This window comes from Chiloscyllium punctatum, chromosome 5, assembly GCF_047496795.1.
Source record: "Chiloscyllium punctatum isolate Juve2018m chromosome 5, sChiPun1.3, whole genome shotgun sequence".
In the NCBI taxonomy this organism is placed as follows: domain Eukaryota; kingdom Metazoa; phylum Chordata; class Chondrichthyes; order Orectolobiformes; family Hemiscylliidae; genus Chiloscyllium; species Chiloscyllium punctatum.
In genome coordinates this window covers 69263394-69287141 of record NC_092743.1, presented here as the reverse complement: position 1 = coordinate 69287141, position 23748 = coordinate 69263394, and the positions used below count along the sequence as shown (strand labels likewise).

The window sequence follows — 23748 nt, the reverse complement described above, 5'->3', positions numbered from 1 at the left end:
TTCAGCTTGTTAATTTTACAAAAAAGAAAGTATATTTAATCATTCATGTCCTTTCCCTTTAAAGTTCACATAATTGTTCTGTGGCAAGAAAGAGAAAGATGCAAGAACAGAAATTTGGAGCATCGGTAAACAAGAGAAAATCCCTGCTGATGAAACCCCGTCACTATACTCCTAGCAATGACTGTGAAGAAGAAAGCAAAGAGGGTAAAGACTCTGATGAGATTCTAACACACATAGATGAAGTGTAAAACAACAGACGCCTGTTAGGTATTATAGCAAAGATATCCCATATTGTGTTGCAGTCCAAGAGCTATTTCAGAAGTAAGTTATTTAAATATATTGTAAATCTAAATAAAATAATTACTGAATAATCCAACAATGTTCTATTAAAGCAGGTCCCTTTTCTTTAGTGTTTTTGGTAGCATAATTAAAAAAAACCATTGTAATGCCTGCAATTCCAGTAGTCTGGCTAATAGGGATGGATCAAAGCTGTGTAACTTAGCAACAATAGTAATTGTTGCTTTCTAGTGCTTTACTCAGTAAAATCTTTCTATTAGTAATATACAGATGTGGCCAATGCAGTACATTTAAAAACAATTTAATGATTCATGCACAATCAAATGCATTTTCTTTCCATTGTGTACACCTGGTTACATTTGTATTGCATGGTATTTTCTAGTTCTAAGTGAGAATTATAGCTACATTTCATTTGCCTACTATAATGCCAGAAACATTTGTATTATTCTTCTGTGTGTGAAACAATAATAGTTACTTGGTACATTTAGATTTACATATCGCAATATGTAAAATGTGTTACTATATGCTACTTTCCTATAAATCCTATACATATTTTAATAGTTTATGGCTGAAAATGATAAGTTATTGAAAGTTGCTTGCCCTCAGCTTTATTAACCATATTAGTTTAATATTAATTAGCTGTAATAATAGTAGCAGAGTTCTCTATTTTTCAGCACAGAAGGGAACAATTTGGCTAATCACATCTATTCTCATTTTCTGAAAAATGAGGGCAGATAATCCAATTTGGTTTCCTTCTTCAATCTACAGTGTATTAAAGATACTACATCTGTACACATTTTCTGTTACAAAATCCTATATTCTGCTGTCATTTTGCTGTGACAGACATAATAACATTTTTTTCACGTTAAATTCCTATGTGCTTATATCTAGTTATATTGCTCTGTTACAGCCTCCCACTACAGGATGTACTAAAATATCTCATTTTCACATCTTTCAGCTTTTTATTGAGAAATTCCTTGGGCCAACCACCTGTACTTCCCAAATCACAATAAATTCTGCTGTAACATTGTAAACAATAACTAATAAAGGCATGGTGTGAATGAAAGTATAATTTCAAAATGAGGACTGAATTATGCCTGCAAATCCTGCTCCAGGAGTCCCTGGCCTACTAACTCCACTTCACCTAAAGATGTAAATTGGTTTTCACTTTCCATTTGCAACGTCACAGGAGACCTTTTTTTTCCTTCTAAAGTTCACCTTTTCAAATATTTATCCATTTATGACTTTAAAAGTTGTGTTAATTCTGTGTCCACCTGTAACAATACTCTGTATAAATAAATTCTCTTAATTACTCCCTTTGTCCATTTGTTAATGATCTCAAATTTATGATTTCCAGCTACTAACTTGCAGAAACCATTCATTCCTCATTTCCTTACTAAATCCCTCCCATTACTTTGTACACTTCTATCCCCTGAAGCTTCTTGTAATAAATTTTCAATCATTTGAAAATAGATAAATATCCTATTCTTGTAGGAATTGAGTCGCACAGGTCAGGTTTACAGTCCCCCATTTATATTTAATTGGTTGATCACAGCACAGTAATACTTGGACTACTAAAATTGGTCTCTGATCACTGACCTTAAAACTGTTGAAAAATCAATCCTGATTTTTATTCCTGATTACTGACCATGTATGTACATGACGGTGAAGACAGGATAAGACTTGACTATGACCTCTGCAGTGGAAACATAACACAACAATACTGACAAGGCTAATACATGATGGATAGCCACTGCTGCGCACCATCAAGCTGGAGAATCAGTTCCCATCAAGTATTTGCAGGTTTAGAAGATTAATAAGGGAAATGTGAGAGAGAAGTTGATTTTATTGAGCTAAAACTTTCTAACAATATTCTTGTTTCCTAGAAAACAGACTTCTGCAATCAGCACATGAAGATCTTCAAATGGACCTTCCAGAGAAAGATACCAATAATAACAGTGATGATTTTAACAGCTACCAGGAGTTGGTAGCTAAATCACTTCAGGATCTGGGGAAAATAGCAGAAGATGCAGCAATCCAGAGATCCGCTGAAAGCAATTTAAATGACAGTGGGGTCCAATCTTTGGAGGGGGAAAGTGATGCAGATGAAAGTCATGCGTCTGTAGTTTTCACTAAAGATAAGTCACCTGCATGTGAGAAACAAGTGATACTGCATTATTCTTGTGGAGTAAAGAATCAAATGCTTTCTGAAGATATTTATGAAGACTGTGAGCAACCCCAAGATTTAAGAAAACCATCTAACATGAGCAACCTAAAACCCTTTGCAGCCCACGGTTATAACCTGGGCTGTAAATCTACGAACAGTTTAGAAGCAAGGGGGAAGAAAATTGAGATGATCGAAGTCATCTCACAGGAGACTGCCTACCAAAACAGTGTCAACAATATTGGAGAAGCACAAAATTCAAAGCCAGACATTTCTGTCAATAAGATTGGGTCTCCAAAAACTGATGATGACTGTGCATCTCAGATTTCTACAACCACAGAAGGTACAGAAGATTTTGACACGGCAAAGGGAAACCTAAGTCTTCTGGAACAGGCTATTGCTCTGCAGGCAGAGCAGGGATATATCATAAAGGGAACACACAAGGGAAATGAAAGCATCTTACTAGGCAAGCTAACTGCAGAGAGACAACATTGCAAAATCATTGACACAGGAATCAGAAAAAATTACTCTAACAAAGGTAAACTGCATTTGATTCATGTTTTTAGGACCAGTTTTCAAATCACGCTTTTAGATTTATTTCTATTTAGACTGCTCTGCATTTATGTTATCTTTTTCAACTGGCATGGCCATGACCTCTATTTCTCAGAGCCAAAGTCATTGCTGGTGAAAGGTGGAATGTAGAATTAGTCTTGAAATATATTTCTTTCCTCAGAGATAGAATGCTTCACTGCCATGTCTTCTTCTTTTTAATGGCAGATTAATTAAATTGAGTCAAGGCAGGTGAGTTTTAGTACCATTCATGCCTACCATTCAAATTTACAAGTTGGTAATTCAATATCCAGTGAATAAACTGCCATATTAAATGTGGATTTCTGTGGTTTTTCTCTAAATCATTCATCATTATTTAGGCAAAATTGCTATGAAATGGTTAGAAAAGATGATATAATTATCAATGCAGTCAGCTCAAATCTCCCCAACTCTTCTTCCAGAATTAGAGCACACCATAGAGAAAACCCCCTAGAAATTCATCCCCTCGATATTTATGTGCATATTTAATTTCCTATTGTCAACAACTATTAGTTGTAGGACTATAGAAAGCCATGCATAAAATTTATTCTTGCTAATAGTTGTTACAACATCAATTCAGGAGCATTCAGGTATTTCTTCCACTCATTGCATATCACATTCAGTGGTCACACAGTAGGTTAGGATTGCTGAGGGAGAAAGGGAATGGGTGACCAAATGGCAGAGAAAGAGCAGGAAGACTGTGCAGGCGTCCCCTGCGGTCATCTCCCTCCAAAACAGGTATACCATTTTGTTTACTGTTGGGGGAGATGGCTCACCAGGAGAAAGCACCAGTAGCCAGGTTCATGGTACCATTGTTGGCTCTGATGTACAAAAGGGCAGATAAAACAGTGGAAGGGCTATAGTCACAGGGATCAATTATAAGGGGAGAAGATAAGCGGTTCTGTGGTTGAAAACGAGAATCCCGAATGGCATGTTGCCTCCAGGACAGGGATGTCTCAGATCAGTTGCATGACATTCTCAGAGGAGAAGGTGAACAACCAGTTGTTGTGGTGCATATAGGCACCAATGATATAGGTAAAAAATGGGGATGAGGTCCCACAAGCAGAATTTAGAGAGTTAGGAGCTCAGAGGAAGTAATCTCAGACATGAGGGGGTGAATGGCCTCCTCCTATGCTGCAACAATGCCATTGTTTCTTAACTCAGTTCAAGGGCACTTAGCAAAAGGCCACAAATACTTTTGCATTATTACAAAAGCTTCTATTTAACAATATTAATTATTTGCCAATTTGATAGAATGCTCTCTCATCAGTGGTACAAACATCTTGCCAGTTAAGAAGACAACTTTATTACACATTTCTGCAGCAGATTTTAAATTTATCCAGAGCTCACACTTATGTCGTGCACAGGAGATGAAGATGGTGGAAAATCAAGCAAATCTCCAGAGAATCTTTGTTTTACTATATTTATCTCTCTTAATTTTAACTTTTATTTATGCTTTCTTCAACTGCAAATTTTGGTGTACTAATAGAGATTCATGACAATGGGCAAGAATATTGATTCCATTATGATTCCATTGGAATTTCCAGTGGAATACTGCAGAGATGTCTTAAAATACATTTAAGGAAAATCTTGATAAGTGAAGGTATGAGAGAAGAAAAGGATCTGATTAAGAAAGGTGGAGACATGAGTGAAGTGTAAATGCCAAAATAAACAAATTAGACTGGATGCTCTGACATAATTCTCTGTTCAGCTCTGTTTATTTAGTCAGAACAAAAGAACAAAGAAAATTACAGCACGAGATTAAGACCTTCGGTCTTCCCTGTCACCTAATTTCTAAGGATCTTTATTCCTTTGCTCCCTGCCCATTCATGAATCTGGTTAGATACATTTTACATGATGCGATCGTGCCCACCTCTACCACCTTCACTGGCAATGCATTCCAGGCACCCACCAACTTCTACGTACCCTTTCTGCATAAAGAACCTTCCATGCATATCTCCCTTCAACTTTTCCCCTCCCACTTTATACTCGAGACCCCTTCTAATTGAGTCCCCACTCTGGGAAAAAGCATCTTGCTATCCACCCTGCCTATACCTCTCATGATTTTGAAGACGTCAATCAGGGCCTACCTCAACCTTCGTCTTTCTAATGAAAATAATCCTAATCTATTCAACCTTTCTTCATAGCTAGTTCCCTCTATATCAGGCAACCTCCTGGTGAACCTCCTCTGCACCCTCTCCAAAGCGTCCACATCCTTTTGGTAATGTGGTGACCAGAACTGTAAGCTGTATTCCAAATGCAGCCAAACCATCAGTCTTATACAACTGTAAGAGAAAGTTAAGATTGCAGTTGCTGGAGATCAGAGACAAGACTGTGGTGCTGGAAAAGCATAGCAGGTCAGGCAGCATCCGAGGAGCAAGAGAAGCAACGTTTCGGGTAAAAGCTCTTCATCAGGAATTAGGCTTGTGAGTCAAGGGGTTGGAGAGATAAATGGGAGGGGAATGGGGCTGGGGGGAAAGTAGCTGAGAGTGCAATAGGTAGATGAACATGGGGGTAATTGTGATAGGTCAGAGAGAATGGTGGAGTGGATAGGTGGGAAGGAAGATGGACAGGTCATGAGGGCAGTGCCAAGTTGGAAGACTGAATCTGGGATAAGGTGGGGGTGGGGAAATGAGGAAACTGGTGAAATCCACATTGATTCCATGTGGTTGGAGGCTGCCAAGGCAGAAGATGAGGCATTCTTCCTCCAGGAGTCGGGTGGTTAGGGTTTGGTGATACAACTGTAACATGACCTGACAACTCTTGTATTCACTACCCCGTCCAATGTAAGAGAGCATGCCATATGTCTCCTTGACCACTCTATTGACTTGTGTTGCCACCTTCAGGGAACAATGGACCTGAACACCAGATCTCTCTGTACATCAATTTTCCCCAGGGCTTTTCCAATTACTGCATAGTTCACTCTTGAATTGGATCTTCCAAAATGCATCACCTTGCATTTGCCTGGATTGAACTCCATCTGCCATTTCTCTGCCCAACTCTCCAATCTATCTATATTCTGCCATATTCTCTGACAGTGCCCTTCACTATCTGCTACTTCGGTAATCTCAGTGTCATCTGCAAACTTACTAATCAGACCATCTATACCTTCCTCCAAATCATTTATGTATATCACAAACAACAGTGGTCCCAGAATGGATCCCACTGGTCACAGGTCTCCATTTTAGGAAACTTCCTTCCACTACCACTTTCTGTGTCCTGTTGCCCAGCCAGTTCTCTATCCATCTAGTTAGTACACCTTGGGCCATATCCGACTTCACCTTCTTCATCAGACTACCATGGGGAACCTTATCAAACACCTTTCTGAAGTCCATGTATATGACATCTACAAGCCCTTTCCTTATCAATCAACTTTGTCACATCCTCAAAGAATTCTATTAAGTAGATAAGACATGACCTTCCCTGCACAAAACCATATTGCCTATCACTAATAAGCCAATTTCTTCCAAATGGGAATAGATCCTATCCCTCAGTATTTTCTCCAGTAGCTTCCCTACCACTGACATCAGGCTCATTGGCCTGTAATTACCTGGATTATCCCTGCTATCCTTTTTAAACAAGGGGACAACATTAGTAGCTTTCCAGTCCTCCAGGACCTCACCTGTGTTCAAGGATGCTGCAAAGATATCTGTGAAGGCTGCAGTTCTTTCCTCTCTCGCTTCCCTCAGCAACCTAGAATAGATCCCAACTGGACCTGGGGACTTGTACAACTTAATGTCTTTTAGAATACCCAATAACTCCTCACTCTTTATGCTGACTTAACCGAGAGCAAACAAGCATCTATCCCTAACCTCAACATCCATCATATCGCTCTCCTTGGTGAAGACAGATACAAAGTACTCATTAAGAATCTCACCCATTTTCTGACTCCACATATAACTTTCATCCTTTCTCCTTGAGTGGGCTAACCCTTTCTCTCGTTACCCTCTTGCTCCTTATATATGAATAAAAGGCGTAGGAATTTCCCTTAATCGTGCTTGCTCAAGATATTCATGACCCTTTTAGCCCTCTTAATTCCTCATTTCAGATTTGCCCTACATTCCTGATATCCTTTCAAAGCTTCATCTGTTTTCAGTCGACAGCTGCTGCCAATCTACATTCCCCAGCTCCTGCCAAATTTTGGTATAGTTGGCCTTTCCCCAAATTAGCACTCTTCCTTTGGGACCACCCTCGTCTTTGTCCATGACTATTCTTAAACTTATGGAATTGTGATCACTATTCCCAAAGTAATCCCCTACTGAAACTTCAACAACCTGGACAGGCCCATTCCCCAATACCAAATCCAGTATGGTGCCTTCCCAAGTTGGACTATTTACACACGGCTCTAGAAAACCACCCTGAATGCTCCTTACAAATTCTGCTCCATCTATACCTCTAACACTAAGTGAAACCTAGTCAATATTGGGAAAATTAAAATCTCCTATCCCTGTTGCTCTTACACCTTGCTGTAATCTGTTTACATATTTGTCCTTCTCTCTCGAGCTCACTGTTGGGAGGCTTTTAAGATAGCCCCAACATTGTTACCGCATCCTTCCTATTTCTGAGCTCTGCCCATATTGCCTCATTGCTCAAATCTTCCATAGTGCCCTCCTATAGCACAGCTGTGATATCCTCTCTGACCAGTAATGCAACTCCTCCACCCTCTTTACCTCCCTCTCTATCTCATCTGAAGCATCTAAATCCTAGGATATTTAGTTGTCAATCATGACCTTCACACAACTAAGTCTCAGTAGCAGCAATAACATCATACTCTCAGGTACTAATCCAAGCCCTAAGTTCATCTACCTTACCTACTACACTTCTCACATTAAAACAAATGCACCTCAGATCACCAGTCCCTTTGTGTTCATCGTCTGCTCCCTGCCGACTCTTCCCCTAACTCGCGCTGACTTCATGATCTAGTTCCTTACAGGCTTTAGTTACTACCCCCTATCTGGATTACTGTCCACTAACCTGCTCATTTGGTTCCCATCCCCCTGCCACATTAGTTTAAACTTTCCCCAACAGCATTAGCAAAAGCACCCCCAAGGACATTGGTTCCAGTCCTGCTGAGGTTTAGACTGTCCAATTTGTAAGAGTCCCAGCTCCCCCAGAACCAGTCGCAATGTCCCAAAAATTTGAACCCCTCCCTCCTGCACCATCTCTCAAGCCACCCATTCATTCTCCCTAGTCTTTTGTTTCTGCTCTGACTAGCACATGGCGCTGGAGCAGTTTACTTAATGCTGCTCTTCCCATAACTCTGCACATATTTCATGTTCAAATAACTGTCTAATTTCTCTTTGAGTGCCTCAAGTGAACCTGTCTGTGCCACGCTCTCAGGCAATTCATTCCACTCACTGCATGAAAATGTTTTGCCTTGTATTACTTTTGTTTCTTTGCCAATTGCTTACAGTTGCATTGTTTCATTTTTTATCTTTTCACAAGTGGCAGAGGTCTCTCCCTATCCAACCTGGCCAGACTCCTCAATTTTGAATACATCTATCAGATCTTCTGTTCACTTTCTCCTCCTGTCAGTCTGGACTGTTATGTAGGCTAGACATGAATGGTAGATTTCCTTTGACAGGGCATTAATGAGCCAGATTGATTTACAATGATAATTGGCCTCGTCACCATTACTGAGACTAGCTTGATATTCCAGATTTCTTAATTCATCTTAAATTCCACCAATAACAATGAGGGAATTTGAATCTATTTCACCAGGGGATTCAACTGGGCCTCTGGATTGCACCACCACCTCCCCGTGATAATTATATTGAAACCATTCATCACTACAAGGTGACGCACAGACTCCCTTACATTTCTGCAGATGAAGATTTGAATTCCAAGTTTTACACAATTCACTTTTGCATTTGGGTCACTTATTAAGGAGTGATGGAGAACTGTATGCTATCATTTTTTTGTGCCTTGCAAGTTGGATCTTCAAAATTAATGTTCCTTCTGCTGCTTTCTCTGATGCTTACAAATATCTGTCAATTCACCTTTTAATGACTCTGTGTTAATGCCACTCCAGAAGTTTCACAACAACACCTACAGAGAATGATTCACCATATAGTCACATAGCAGAGAAAAGGCCCTTCATCCCATCAAATCTGTGCTGAACTATCAACCCTAACCTTCTGTCCTTCCATGTGAAATACCTTCAATTCATTTTTGATTCCCAAAATATAACAAATTGAAATTTACACAGTATGGAAGAAGAATTCTCTAAAAAGACAACTAGAACCTTGTCATGTTATCATAAAGTAAATTGAAATTTCAGTAACTTGCAGCATTGCATTATGGAGCTGACCATAAGGCTATATTGAACTACATCTATAGACTTATGTACAACAATCACACTGGTAAGTGGTTCTTTATAAAATACTTCTCTCGAGTTCTTTGAAGTAATTTTCAGTTATTTAAAATCTGACTTTTCCTAGTGACGGACTAGAAACTTATTAAGAATAAACTTTGTATTAAACTCATTTGTAATTGTAATAATTAAATTTCCTCTGTTTATTGCCTAAATATGTAAACAAATGTTTTTCTTGGAAGCAAACACAACACGTATGTACCAAAGGAAGATGGTTTGTGCTAGTTAACAGATTAATTTATGTTTGTATATGTAAATGATGAGTGGAAAGTTACACCATAAAGTTAATTCAAAAACTGACAAAATTTCAAGAGCAATTTGTACCCAGATTGCTGATCTCAAGCAAAGCATAAACTCTGTCAAAAATTGTTTGATTAAGGAATATTTATTGACATGTCATTTTATCCCAATACCTACACAGTTCTGACTGCCTAATGTTCCCAATCCTCAAATGCAATGTTTAAATGTTCAGATTATTGATGGATGTACTTCTGTTAGTTATGTCCCTGTTAATGCTCTTCTGACTCTTACAGATTCTATTAGATGTGACAAAAAAGAATCAAAGTGTCCAACTCCAGGCTGTGATGGCAGTGGTCATATTACTGGGCTGTATCCTCATCACCGGAGTTTTTCAGGCTGTCCTCACAAAATGAGAGTTCCACCAGATAGTGAGTAGTCAGCAGTGCTATATACTTTACCAACCTTAAACCAAATGTTTTGGATGTAGGTTTGTTCGCTGAGCTGGAAGGTTCATTTCCAGGCGTTTCATTACCCTACTAGGTAACATCTTCAATGGGCCTCAGGCGAATCAATGCTGAAAATTCCTGCTTTCTATTTATATGTTTGGGTTTCTTTGGGTTGGTGATGACATTCCCTGTGGTGATGTTATTTCCTGTGGCGAAGTCACTTCCTGTTCGTTTTCTCAGGGGGTGGTAGATGGGGTCTAACTTGATGTATTTGTTGATAGAGTTCCGGTTGGAATGTCATGTTTCTAGGAATTCTTGTGCATGTCTTTGTTTGGCTGCATTGTAACAAACACTACCTTGGACAAACAGGCAGAAAACTAGTTCCCAGGATACATGAACACCAACTAGCCACAAAAAGACATGACCCTCTCTCACTAGTATCCTCACATCCGGATGAGGAAGGACACCACTTCGACTGGGACAACACATCCATCCTAGGACAAGCATTGCTTTGCCTGAGGCCCAGTGAAAATGTTACCTTGTAGGGTAATGAAATGTCTGGAAAGGAACCTTCCAGCTCAGCAAGCAAACCTACATCCAAAACCTCAACCTGAGCTACAAATCTTCTCAAAACTTATTTAAGCCAAATGTAATGCGTACATATGGTATATCATTCAAAAAGTATTTTTTAAATTTTGAAGATGTGATATTAGAAGTATCCAAAATTTCTGTATTACCATATAAAGATATGCACAATATTTATGTTAAAGAAGTAAAAAAGTCTTAATCTGAGAACTACCTACACTTCAGTTGAATAAATGAGGCTTTAAGAGACCAAATGTTCTACTCAACAAACCCAGTATACTGGTTATAATACTTAGCTCCACCCTGTTGTATAATAATTCTACAGTCAGCTCCTGGATAAAAAAAAGGAGGGAAGCTGAGTCCTCACAGAGGAAATCTGCAACACACCTGTTGGCTTACAACCCAGTGACAGCTCATTTCATTAACTTAGTTGACAACGCTGGTTAGTGGGAAACAGTAAATTGGTTAGATTTAAGCTGTCTTGATTATTTATTTGTGTTTATAAAATGGATTAGAATATGGAATCTACATCAAATGGTAAGAACAGAATCAAGTATTATAACAAGCTATAACAGTAGTGCCAATGTTCTGGAGTCTGGTTCATTGAGCTGGCTAAGGTACTAGAAATGCTTGCATGGAGTGCAATGCTACATTTAAGATAGTGCAGCCCCTGTAACCCTTCAACTCTCATCTTATCATGATCTCTCCCAATTTCTGTGGTTCTTAGTATCGAAAGAGGCACTGATAAAGTAGTGAACAAGAACCCCTGAATGAAATGAAGACTGACAACTGAAAGAAAACTAACAAAATAAATAGATGTTATATTTCAAGAAAACCTTTCCCATTACAATCATAGAATATCACTTTAAAGAAGCACAATTCAGCTCTTTTGTGTATGTGAGGAAAAAGTGAGGACTGCAGATGCTGAAGATCAGTCAGAAAGTGTGGTGCTGTAAAAACACAGTCAGGCAACATCCAAAGGGCAGCTCTTCACCAGGAATTTGGATGCCCCCCCTCCCCAAATTCCTGATGAAGAGCTTATGCTTGAAACATCAACTCTCCTGCTTCTCAGCTGCTGCCTAACCAGCAGTGCTCTTTTCTGTCTGTGCCAGTTCTAAGGAAGGGATTTCCAATTAGTCCCACAACCTTGTCTTTTTTCCTATACCATTGTAACTTTTATCATTATAGAAAAGTAGGAGAGGTGGTAACCAGACTTTAAAATCATAACTGTGATGTTGAAGTTAGTATAAATTTGATCGTAATAAATCAATTCAAACAACTCGGACAGATTTTACATCCCCTTGCACAGTGTGGGTAATGGCTAGAAAGTTGGGAAAATATGGCCAAAATAAAAAATTGGATTCATGACATTGAGAAAAGTTTCCAGTTTAGTCTTTAATATTTAGCTGTGTGTTGTGAGTCTCGCAAATGAACAATGACTAACTTATTTTCATGCATTTTCATCTCATTGTTAGCACAACTTGTCTTATTTCTATGTAGCTTCCAATTTTCATCGTCTTCCCTAAGGATCTAGAAGTCACCAATTTCCAACATGAAAGTCAGAGTAGTTAATGTTGTCAGGGTTGGAGGAATTGAACTATAGGGAGAGCTTGAATAGGCTGGAGCTGTTTTCCCTGGAGCATCAGAGGCTGAGGGGTGACCTTATAGACGTTTATAAAATCGTGAGGGGCATGGGAAGGGTAAATGGACAAGATCTTTTCCCTGGAGTGGGGAGTCCAGAATAGAGGTCATAGGTTTAGGGTGAGAGGGGAAAGATTTAAAAGGGACCTCAGGGGCAACATTTTCATGGAGAGGGTGGTGCGTGTATGGAATGAGCTGTCAGAGGAAGTGGTGGAGGCCGATATAATTACAACATTTAAAAGGCATCTGGATGGGTTTATGAATAGGAAGTGTTTAGAGGGATATGGGCCAAGTGCTGGCAAATGGGACTAGATTAGGTTAGAATATCTGATTGGTATGGACGAGTTAGACCAAATGGTCTGTTTCCGTGCTGCATATTTCTATGAGTCAATGACTCTAATAGTGGCAGCAGCTCACCAGTTGCTTCTTTGGGCCCTCCTCCAACTCTGTCTTCCCTACCGTTTTCATGCATGTTCCAGGGACACCTTCCTCTTCTATCCTTCATCCAAGCAAATCGCCATCACAAAACTTGAGGCTAAAGTAACACATCATTATGGCTTTCAAACCAACTCTCACTCCACTTCACACCCGAAGGTCTTCACTCTGGAACTCAGGGACATTTATGACTTGCATACCTCTGCCAGGTTACCTTGGATACGCACTGCATCCATCTAAGTACAAAGTATTCTTTTGCCCTTTGACTTTATTAACACTCACTCGCCTTGCATTTACGTTCTCTCTCAGCAGCTTTTGCTGTATGGCCTGAGGACTTTGGAAGGCTTGCATTGCTTTCTAGTGCAATCTTGTCATGATTGGAAGAGCTGAACAGCCAAGTGGGTGAACATATCATACTACATCAATGTCACATCAATACAATTTGCCAACAACTTAGTGCTTCTACCAAATGGCTATGTCTGAAAGTCAAAGGGCACCAGTCCTTAATGGGGACAAGTTGTATTACAGTCAGTCAGAGAATACTCCACACTCAGTTGTGGTACTTGTCTGATTCTACTCCAGAATGTTGACCATGGCGAGTCAGGCATTTGTGCTATCAGATTCAGAATGTGCCCTTTCAGTCTGTGTATTGGACACTAGTCAGTCCTGTAGGTCAAATGCAACCAGTCCAGATTTACAGGTACATTAATTAGGGTAAAGTGGAGGCATTAGTCTCTGAACTGGGGACACTGGGTTTTAGGAATTATGATCAGTATTTTTTTTCAAAGGACAGTCCATGGAGAAAATGAATTTCAAATTTGGGGATGTTGTTTCTTGAACTAGATTACTGAGGCAATGGTGACACAAAAGGGAGAATCCAGGATAGACCAATAGCGTTCTATAGAGCATAAGAGGGAACAGGGTATTTTCAAGAAACAGAGTTACTGGGGTCTCCAGTTAAGAAGAGTGTATCACTCCCCAATACTGCAAGAAAACTTTGGTCCCAACACAAACATTTGGGTAACATTATCTATCTCAGAGCTCCTTATTAAGGCATGACTTTGTCCTTTGAAGCCTCCTTGGCATACCATGTCTCATTGTGATTGATATGAGGGCTCAGGAGACCCACTATTGAAATGGTAATTCCCCACAGATTATTAGCTCATGCATCTGACATGGACACATCATTGCTGGAGTCCTTATGACTTTGCTTTGCTTTCTGTGACAAAAGAGTCAGCAATTATAAATTGGTCCAATAAATCCAGCAGGGACAGTAACCACAAATGGCCTCTGCACAGCCTGAGAGGGAGAGGTGGTAGATAAATTTTGACCCAAGAAGGTGAAGGAGAATTGCACAAACCTGCAACTACAGATCTTGCTGTCACTTTCTACAGATTTTGGAACTCAGTGCAGGCCTGGACTGAGAAAGTATTGAAGTATTATCACAAAACCTACCATCTTGAACATGGCATGCACTCAGATGACTTGGGTAGCCAGACCGTCCTGAATGCCACCAAGGTCTCAACAGCATTCATGTTTATGGCAGTGTCTTGTTTCTAACAGCAACTGTGCAGCACTGTGACAGCTTCCAATGCTCAACACACAGATACATCTGGGATATCATTGATTCCATCTTCCCTAAATAACATTGTTCATACTCCTTTCACCATGATGAGGAGAGTCAAGCATTCAGTCAAGTGTGATTCTTCACTATCACTGGCTTCCCTCAGGTACAAGGTAGTATAGACTGCACTCATGTTGCTTTGAGAGTGTCCAGTTATAAACCTACAGAGTTCATCAATAGAAACGGCTTCCACTCCTTCAAAATTCAACCTGTGACAATTGATACAAGATTTTAGAAGTGTTTGCCAGATATTCTGGAAGCTACCATGACTCTTACATATGAAAGAACTCACAGGTCTCCTTCCAAAGTCCTTGGACCATACAGCAACTGCTGCTGGGAGACAAAGGCCATCAGCTCCAATAAAAGGCAGACACCTTGAGTAAAAAGCCTCAGGCTAACATAGAACAAAGATACAAAGCTGCTTCCATTTCCATCAGGATCATAATGGAACAGAGCATACGTCTCTTTCAAATGAAGTTTCAATGCTTTGACAAGTCCAACAGGATCTTGCAGTATAGCCTAAAAAGGGAATGTGAAAGAGCAATGCACTGGCAAGTGCAGGAAGACAGAGAACCTAAATGAAACTCACTTTCAAGATGAAAGATCTAGGTTTGAACTTCCTTCAACTTTCTGTCAGTTATATAGCAAGCAGTCCCAGTTGATGCAAAATATCACATGGACCTGTTTATTTTTGCAGTGCTTGAATATTTCTGCTGTAGAATAATGCTTTCTTATCTGTTTGATTAAATGCTTTATAACTCCAAGTGATCTCACTTTTTACAAGTCCCACTTACCATTAGGGAAAAAGCAGCTGTCAGTGAGACAACACATTAACAGTAGATGGAGCTACAGTTAGGTTGCTTATAAGACTTCAGTCAGGATATAACAACCAAGTGTTGAACAGTGAGGCATCTCATAATAGGTAGCAGGTTGAGAGGAGTCCTGAGATATCTCCTTGTCTACCCTTCAACATTTTGGAGTTTGCGTAGGCTGCAAAATTGCCCTGACATGCTTGAGCATTCTGTGTGTTTAACTTGAGAGAAGTGGCACTTTGTGCAACTTCTGTCAGCAGACAATTGTGCTATGAGGGAGTGTGGGGAGTGAACTGTTCACTGTATTCCAGTTGTGGAGGTGCTAGCGTTGGACTGGGATGGATAAAGTCAAAAGTCGCATGATACCAGGTTATTTCACATATACCTGTTGAACAATGACCTGGTATTGTGCAACTTTTGATACTGTATGCCAGTGAGCATTGACTGGGAACTTGAAAAGCTGAAAAGTAGAATAAACCTTTGCCTCATGAGATAAGTAGAATCATTACTGATTCTGTACTCCCATTCACAAGTTGGGTGTAAGTGTGGAAGCTATGTGTAGGCCAAACTCTAATACATTCCTTGTTTATTCATTTAAGCCTCAGTATGAATCATATTAAAGTGCAGTGCCTAAAATGTAGTCAACAATATTTATATATGTGACATAACATTGCTGGATGCCTCATCCTTTTGACCTAGTTTGCCAATGGCTTCTGACTGGCCTGCCTGCTGTTGATGCCTGCCTGCCCGCATTTTGATGAAATTATTCATTACCAAGACCACGGGATTATCTTGTGCCTAATCTCAGGAGGCCTCTAAACGTCAGAAAGGTCACTCTCCCCGAAACGTTTAACTGCCTTTTTTCCCCAGATGCTGCCAGATCTGCAGAGTTTCTCTAACAATTTCTGGTTTTGTTTCTAATTTCCAGCATCTGCAGTTCTTTTTTTTTTGTTTAGTGAATTTGTGAAACTCTTTTGCACAGAGGGCTGAAGAAGTTATGTAGTTAAATATGTTCAAGGCTGAGATAGATCAGTAAGGGAATCAAGGATTTTGGAGAAAAGGCAGGCAAGTAGAAATGAGGTTTATCAGATCAGCCATGATCTCATTTTATGGCAGAATAACACTCAATCAGCTGAGTTACCTGCTTCTACTCCTGCATCTTATGGTCACATTATATATGTGGCTGGTCAATGGTACTCCCCAATATATTGACTGTGAGGATTCAGTGGTGGAATGTCAAGGGGCAAAGATATTCTCTTTTGGTGGATATGGTCATTGCCTGGCTCTTGAATATTGCAAATGTCACTTGACATTTCTCAGCCCAAAACTGGATATTGTCCAGAGCTTGCTGTATTTGCACATGGACTGCTTCAATGTTTGAGTTGTCATAATTGGTGCTAAATGTTTAGCAAATCATCAGCAAATATTCCCACTTCTGATCTTATGACGGAGGGAAAGTCATTGATGAAGCAACTGAAGAAACATGGACTCAGGACTCTGGGGAATTCCTATAGTTTAGAGCTGAGATGACTGATACCCAACAACCACAACCATCTTCCTTTGTGGCAGGTATGGCCCAAACCAGTTAAGAGTTTTCCATGATTCCTATTGACTCTAGTTTTGCTAGTTGATGCCACAGGGAGCTGTGGCCTTGAACCCCAAGATCCCTCTGTACATCAATGCTGTTCAGGGTCCTGCCATTAACTGTATACTTTTCCTTAACATTGGCCTCCCAAAGTGCAGCACCTCACACTTATTAAACTCCATTTGCCATTTCTCTGCCCATATCTGCAACTGATCTATATCCTGATATATCCTTTGACAACCTTCTACATTATCCACAACCCCACCAGTCTTGGTGTCATCTACAAACTTACTCAACCATCCATCTAAGTTTTCACCCAAGTAATTTCTATATATCACAAACAGTAGATGTCCCATACAGATCCCTGCGGACTACTAGTCACAAGCCTCTGGCCTGAAAAACACCCTTAGACTACTACCCTTTATCTTCTTCAGGCAAGCCAGTTCTGAATCTAAGCGGCTAAGTCCCATGCATCTTAATCATCTGGATGAACCCACCATGATGGACCTTGTTGAAAGCCTTACTAAAATCCATGTCATCTCCTCAAAAAATTCAGTCAATTTAGTCACCTTCCCTGCACGATGCCGTGCTGACTGCCTATAATTAGACCATGTTTTTCCAAATGCTCATAAATTCTATCCCTAAGAATTCTCTCCAATAGCTTCCCAACCACTGATGTGAGACTCATTGGCCTGTAGTTTATTTGATTATTCCTATTTCCCTTCTTGAATAGAGGAACGACATTAGCTACTCACCAGTCATCCAGGAACTCTCCAATGGCTAGTGAGGTTAAGGCCCCAGCAATCTCCTCTCTTACCTCTCTCAATAACCTAGGGTAAATACCATCAGACCCTGGGGACTTTATCTACCTTAATGCTCTTCAAGAGACACAATACAACTTGCTTCTTGATTTCAAAATGTCCCAGCATATTGGCATATTCCACACAAATCTCACTGTTCTCCCTATCCTTTTCCTGGGTGATTACCAACTCAAAAGTATTCATTCAGGATCTCACCCATATCCTCTGCCTCCAAGCACAAGTTCTCTGCTTTATCCTTAAGTGGCCCTACCTTCTCTCTAATTATCTTCTTGTTTTTAATGTATGTCTAGAATGTCTTGGAATTCTCTTGATTCCTATTTGCCATGGTCATTTCATGGCCCCTTCCTGCTTCTTTTATATTTCTCATGAGCCCTGGACAATTTTAGTTTCCTAAACTTTGCATGTGCTTCTTTCTTCCTTTTGACTAAATTCACAACCTCCCTCGTTATCCAAGGGTCCCTTTCCTTACCATCCTTGTCTTTCCTACTCACTGGAACATGCTGGTCCTGAACTCTCATCAGCAGTTCTTTAAAAAATTCCTGCATGTCAAATGTGGACTTGCCTAATAACGACTCCTCCCAATTAACACTTCCTAGCTTCTACCTACAAATGGACCCCACCACCACAGATATACTTCCCTCCCCACCCCTATTCACGTTTTGTAAAGACCATTCCCTGCATGACTACCTCATCAGGTCCATGCCCCCCCAACAACCCACCGTCCCCTCCTGGCACCTTCCCCTGACACTGCAGGAAATGCAAAACCTGCACCCACATCTCCCCCCTCACCACCAATCAAGACCCCAAAGGAGCCTTCCACATCCATCAATATTTCACCTGCACTTCCACACATGTCATTTACTGTATCCGTTGCTCCCAATGCGGTATCCTCTACATTGGGGAGACAGGATGACTACTCGCAAAGCACTTCAGAGAATATCTCTGGGACACCCACACCAACCAACCCCACTGCTCTGTAGCCAAACATTTCAACTCCCCCTCCCACTCCGCCAAGGACATGCAGGTCCTGGACCTCCTCCATCACCACTCCCTCACCACCCTACGCTAGGAGGAAGAATGCCTCACTTCCACCTTGCGACCCCCTAACCCCATAGCATCAATGTGAATTTCACCAATTCCCTCATTTCCCTTCCCCCCCAGTTTATCCCAGTTTCAACCTTCCAGCTCAGCACTGTCCTCATGACCTGCCCTACCTGCCCATCTTCCTTCCCACCTATCCGCTCTACACTCCCTCCGACCTATCACCTTCACCCCCACCTCCATCTATCTATCACACTCTCAGCTACCTTCCTCCCTAACATCAATTTTCCTGCTCCTTGAATGCTGCCTGACCTGCTGTGTTTTTCCAGCACCACACTTTTGACTCTAATCTTCAGCACCTGCAGATCTCACCTTCGCCTACTCCCTAGTTTCTGCCTAATTTGCCAACCCCCAATTTATTACCTTTCCACTTGTTGTAGCTCACGGAGGTCCTAACAATGTACATAGAAAGTGGAAAAGGTTCTGCTGAGGAAATATGGACAGTTAGAGGCTAAATTAGAATGCAGAACCAAAAAGTTCATAATCTCTGAATTTCTTCCTGAGCCACAGGGGTCAACAAAATTAAAGAGGTGAATGTGAGGCTCAGAGATTAATGTGGGAGAAACTGATCTGAATTCATAAGACATTGGCATTAGTACTGGGTACAGAGGGAGCTGTAATAATGCTGGAACCAGAGTCCTTGTGAATCACATAACTAGGGCTGTGGATAGGATTTTAAACTAAATAGTGAAGCTTGGTGTTTGTTGTCATGGTGGTGTGGCTGGTGGTGTTCAGTTGCATGAATAGTTATGGAAAATGTTAAAAGGGTGAGGGTTGCTCAGCAGAGGGTTAAAGTTTCCAGAACAGGTAATAGGAGAGACATTATGGAAGCGCAGAAATCTAACATCAGACACATCAGATAAGGAGACAACAATGAGAAGGAGGCAATTAATGCAGGTATGAGGGTGTTGTACTTAGTTAAGTGCAGTACATGAGACAAGGTAAATGAGCTAATAAAGCAAATTGAATTTTTCAGGAATGATGTGGTGGGTATCACAGTAACATGACTGCAAGGGGTAATGCAAGGATGCATGTTGTATAGAAAGGACAAACAGATGAGCAGAGGGAGCAGAGTTGCCTCATTCATAAGAAATTGTTAAGTCAATGTCAAGAAATGATGTCGAGTTGTACAACATAGAATCTGTGCAAGGAAGCTCGTGAAGACCCTCATGGGAGATGGGTACAGGCCTTCTACCAGTAGACAGGATCTTGGAAAGAAAATAAATTAGGAGGTAGAAAAGGCATGTAAGAAAGGCACTAATGCAATAATCATGGGGGCCTTCAATCTGAAGGTAAAATGAGAAAATCAGGTTGGTATTGGATCTCAAGAAAAGGAATTCATGGAATGTCTACTTAACGTCTTTTTGGCACAGCTTGTGGTAGACCCCATTTAGGAAGACTGGATTAGTGGTGCTGGAAGAGCACAGCAGTTCAGGCAGCATCCAACGAGCAGCGAAATCGACGTTTCGGGCAAAAGCCCTTCATCAGGAATAAAGGCAGTGAGCCTGAAGCGTGGAGAGATAAGCTAGAGGAGGGTGGGGGTGGGGAGAGAGTAGCATAGAGTACAATGGGTGAGTGGGGGAGGGGATGAAGGTGATAGGTCAAGGAGGAGAGGGTGGAGTGGATAGGTGGAAAAGAAGATAGGCAGGTTGGACAAGTCTGGACAAGTCAAGGAGACAGTTACTGAGCTGGAAGTTTGAAACTAGGATGAGGTGGGGGAAGGGGAAATGAGGAAGCTGTTGAAGTCCACATTGATGCCCTGGGGTTGAAGTGTTCCGAGGCGGAAGATGAGGCGTTCTTCCTCCAGGCATCTGGTTGTGAGGGAGCGGCGGTGAAGGAGGCCCAGGACCTCCATGTCCTCGGCAGAGTGGGAGGGGGAGTTGAAATGTTGGGCCACGGGGCGGTTTGGTTGATTGGTGCGGGTGTCTCGGAGATGTTCCCTAAAGCGCTCTGCTAGGAGGCGCCCAGTCTCCCCAATGTAGAGGAGACCACATCGGGATCAACGGATACAATAAATGATATTAGTGGATGTGCAGGTGAAACTTTGATGGATGTGGAAGGCTCCTTTAGGGCCTTGGATAGAGGTGAGGGAGGAGGTGTGGGCACAGGTTTTACAGTTCCTGCGGTGGCAGGGGAAAGTGCCAGAATGGGAGGATGGGTCGTAGGGGGGTGTGGACCTGACCAGGTAGTCACGGAGGGAACGGTCTTTGCGGAAGGCGGAAATGGGTGGGGAGGGAAATATATCCCTGGTGGTGGGGTCTTTTTGGAGGTGGCGGAAATGTCGGCAGATGATTTGGTTGATGCGAAGGTTTGTAGGGTGGAAGGTGAGCACCAGGGGCGTTCTGTCCTTGTTGCAGTTGGAGGGGTGGGGTCTGAGGGCGGAGGTGCGGGATGTGGACGAGATGCGCTGGAGGGCATCTTTAACCACGTGGGAAGGGAAATTGCGGTCTCTAAAGAAGGAGGCCATCTGGTGTGTTCTATGGTGGAACTGGTCCTCCTGGGACCAGATATGGCGGCGGCAGAGAAATTGGGAATACGGGATGGCATTTTTGCAAGAGATAGGGTGGGAAGAGGTGTAGTCCAGGTAGCTATGGGAGTTGATGGGTTTGTAAAAAATGTCAGTGTCAAGTCGGTCGTCACTAATGGAGATGGAGAGGTCCAGGAAGGGGATGGAGGTGTCAGAGATAGTCCAGGTAAATTTAAGGTCAGGGTGGAATGTGTTGGTGAAGTTGATGAATTGCTCAACCTCCTCGCGGGAGCACGAGGTGGCGCCAATGCAGTCATCAGTGTAGCGGAGGAAGAGGTGGGGAGTGGTGCCGGTGTAATTACGGAAGATCAACTGTTCTATGTAGCCAACAAAGAGACAGGCATAGCTGGGGCCCATACGTGTGCCCATGGCTACGCGTTTGGTCTGGAGGAAGTGGGAGGATTCAAAGGAGAAATTGTTAAGGGTGAGGACCAGTTCGGCCAAACGAATGAGAGTGTCAGTGGAAGGGTACTTTTGGGGACGTCTGGAGAGGAAAAAACGGAGGGCTTGGAGGCCCTGGTCATGGCGAATGGAGGTGTAGAGGGATTGGATATCCATGGTGAAGATAAGGCGTTGGGGGCCAGGGAAACGGAAGTCTTGGAGGAGGTGGAGACTGCATTGGCGCCACCTCGTGCTCCCGCGAGGAGGTTGAGCAATTCATCAACTTCACCAACACATTCCACCCTGACCTTAAATTTACCTGGACTATCTCTGACACCTCGCTCCCCTTCCTGGACCTCTCCATCTCCATTAGTGACGACCGACTTGACACTGACATTTTTTACAAACCCACCGACTCCCATAGCTACCTGGATTACACCTCTTCCCACCCTATCTCTTGCAAAAATGCCATCCCGTATTCCCAATTTCTCCGCCTCCGCCGTATCTGCTCCCAGGAGGGCCAGTTCCACCATAGAACACACCAGATGGCCTCCTTCTTTAGAGACCGCAATTTCCCTTCCCACGTGGTTAAAGATGCCCTTCAACGCATCTCGTCCACATCCCGCACCTCCGCCCTCAGACCCCACCCCTCCAACCGCAACAAGGACAGAACGCCCCTGGTGCTCACCTTCCACCCTACAAACCTTCGCATCAACCAAATCATCCGCCGACATTTCCGCCACCTCCAAAAAGACCCCACCACCAGGGATATATTTCCCTCCCCACCCATTTCCGCCTTCCGCAAAGACCATTCCCTCCGTGACTACCTGGTCAGGTCCACACACCCCTACGACCCACCCTCCCATTCTGGCACTTTCCCCTGCCACCGCAGGAACTGTAAAACCTGTGCCCACACCTCCTCCCTCACCTCTATCCAAGGCCCTAAAGGAGCCTTCCACATCCATCAAAGTTTCACCTGCACATCCACTAATATCATTTATTGTATCCGTTGCTCCCGATGTGGTCTCCTCTACATTGGGGAGACTGAGCGCCTCCTAGCAGAGCGCTTTAGGGAACATCTCCGAGACACCCGCACCAATCAACCAAACCGCCCCGTGGCCCAACATTTCAACTCCCCCTCCCACTCTGCCGAGGACATGGAGGTCCTGGGCCTCCTTCACCGCCGCTCCCTCACCACCAGACGCCTGGAGGAAGAACGCCTCATCTTCCGCCTCGGAACACTTCAACCCCAGGGCATCAATGTGGACTTCAACAGCTTCCTCATTTCCCCTTCCCCCACCTCATCCTAGTTTCAAACTTTCAGCTCAGTAACTGTCTCCTTGACTTGTCCGACCTGCCTATCTTCTTTTCCACCTATCCACTCCACCCTCTCCTCCTTGACCTATCACCTTCATCTCCTCCCCCACTCACCCATTGTACTCTCTGCTACTTTCTCCCCACCCCCACCCTCCCTCCTCTAGCTTATCTCTCCACGCTTCAGGCTCACTACCTTTATTCCTGATGAAGGGCTTTTGCCCGAAACGTCGATTTCGCTGCTTGTTGGATGCTGCCTGAACTACTGTGCTCTTCCAGCACCACTAATCCAGTATTTGGTTTTCAGCATCTGCAGTCATTGTTTTTACCCACTTAGGAAGAGGCAATTCTGGATTTTGTGAGATGTAATGAGGCAGACTTGATTAGGGAACTGAAGGTAAGGAACGCTGAGGTACCAGTGACCATAATATGTTAAAACTTACCTTGTATTTTTAGAAAGAAAAGATTGAATCAGATGTAACAGCATTACAATTGAGTAAGGGTAACTACAAAGACATGAGGGAGGAGCTTGCCCGAGTTGGAAGGGGAGCCTAGCAGGAAAGATCATAGAGCAGCAATGACAGCTGTTTCTGGGGTAATTTGGGAGACATATCAGAAATTCATCTCAAGGAAGAAGAAACACACTAAAAGGGTAAATGAGGCAACCGTGGTTGATGAGAGAAGTCAGGGATAGCATTAAAGCAAAAGAAAAGCATATAATTTGTTGAAAATTAGTGGAAAATCTGAGAATTGGGAATCCTTTAACAAGCTGTAGAGGATAACAAAAAAGAAATATGTGGGGGATGAAATATGT

General features: G+C 42.3%; 1 protein-coding gene across 1 annotated transcript in view; it reads left to right on the top strand.

Moving 5' to 3' along the window:
- Positions 1-23748, top strand: part of st18 (ST18 C2H2C-type zinc finger transcription factor) — a 427076-nt gene that overhangs the window by 273099 nt on the left and 130229 nt on the right. The window contains exons 7-9 of the mRNA XM_072570512.1: positions 65-204; positions 2184-2999; positions 9956-10090. Coding sequence (XP_072426613.1) covers positions 65-204; positions 2184-2999; positions 9956-10090 — 1091 coding nt within the window. The remainder of the gene's footprint in view (positions 1-64; positions 205-2183; positions 3000-9955; positions 10091-23748) is intronic.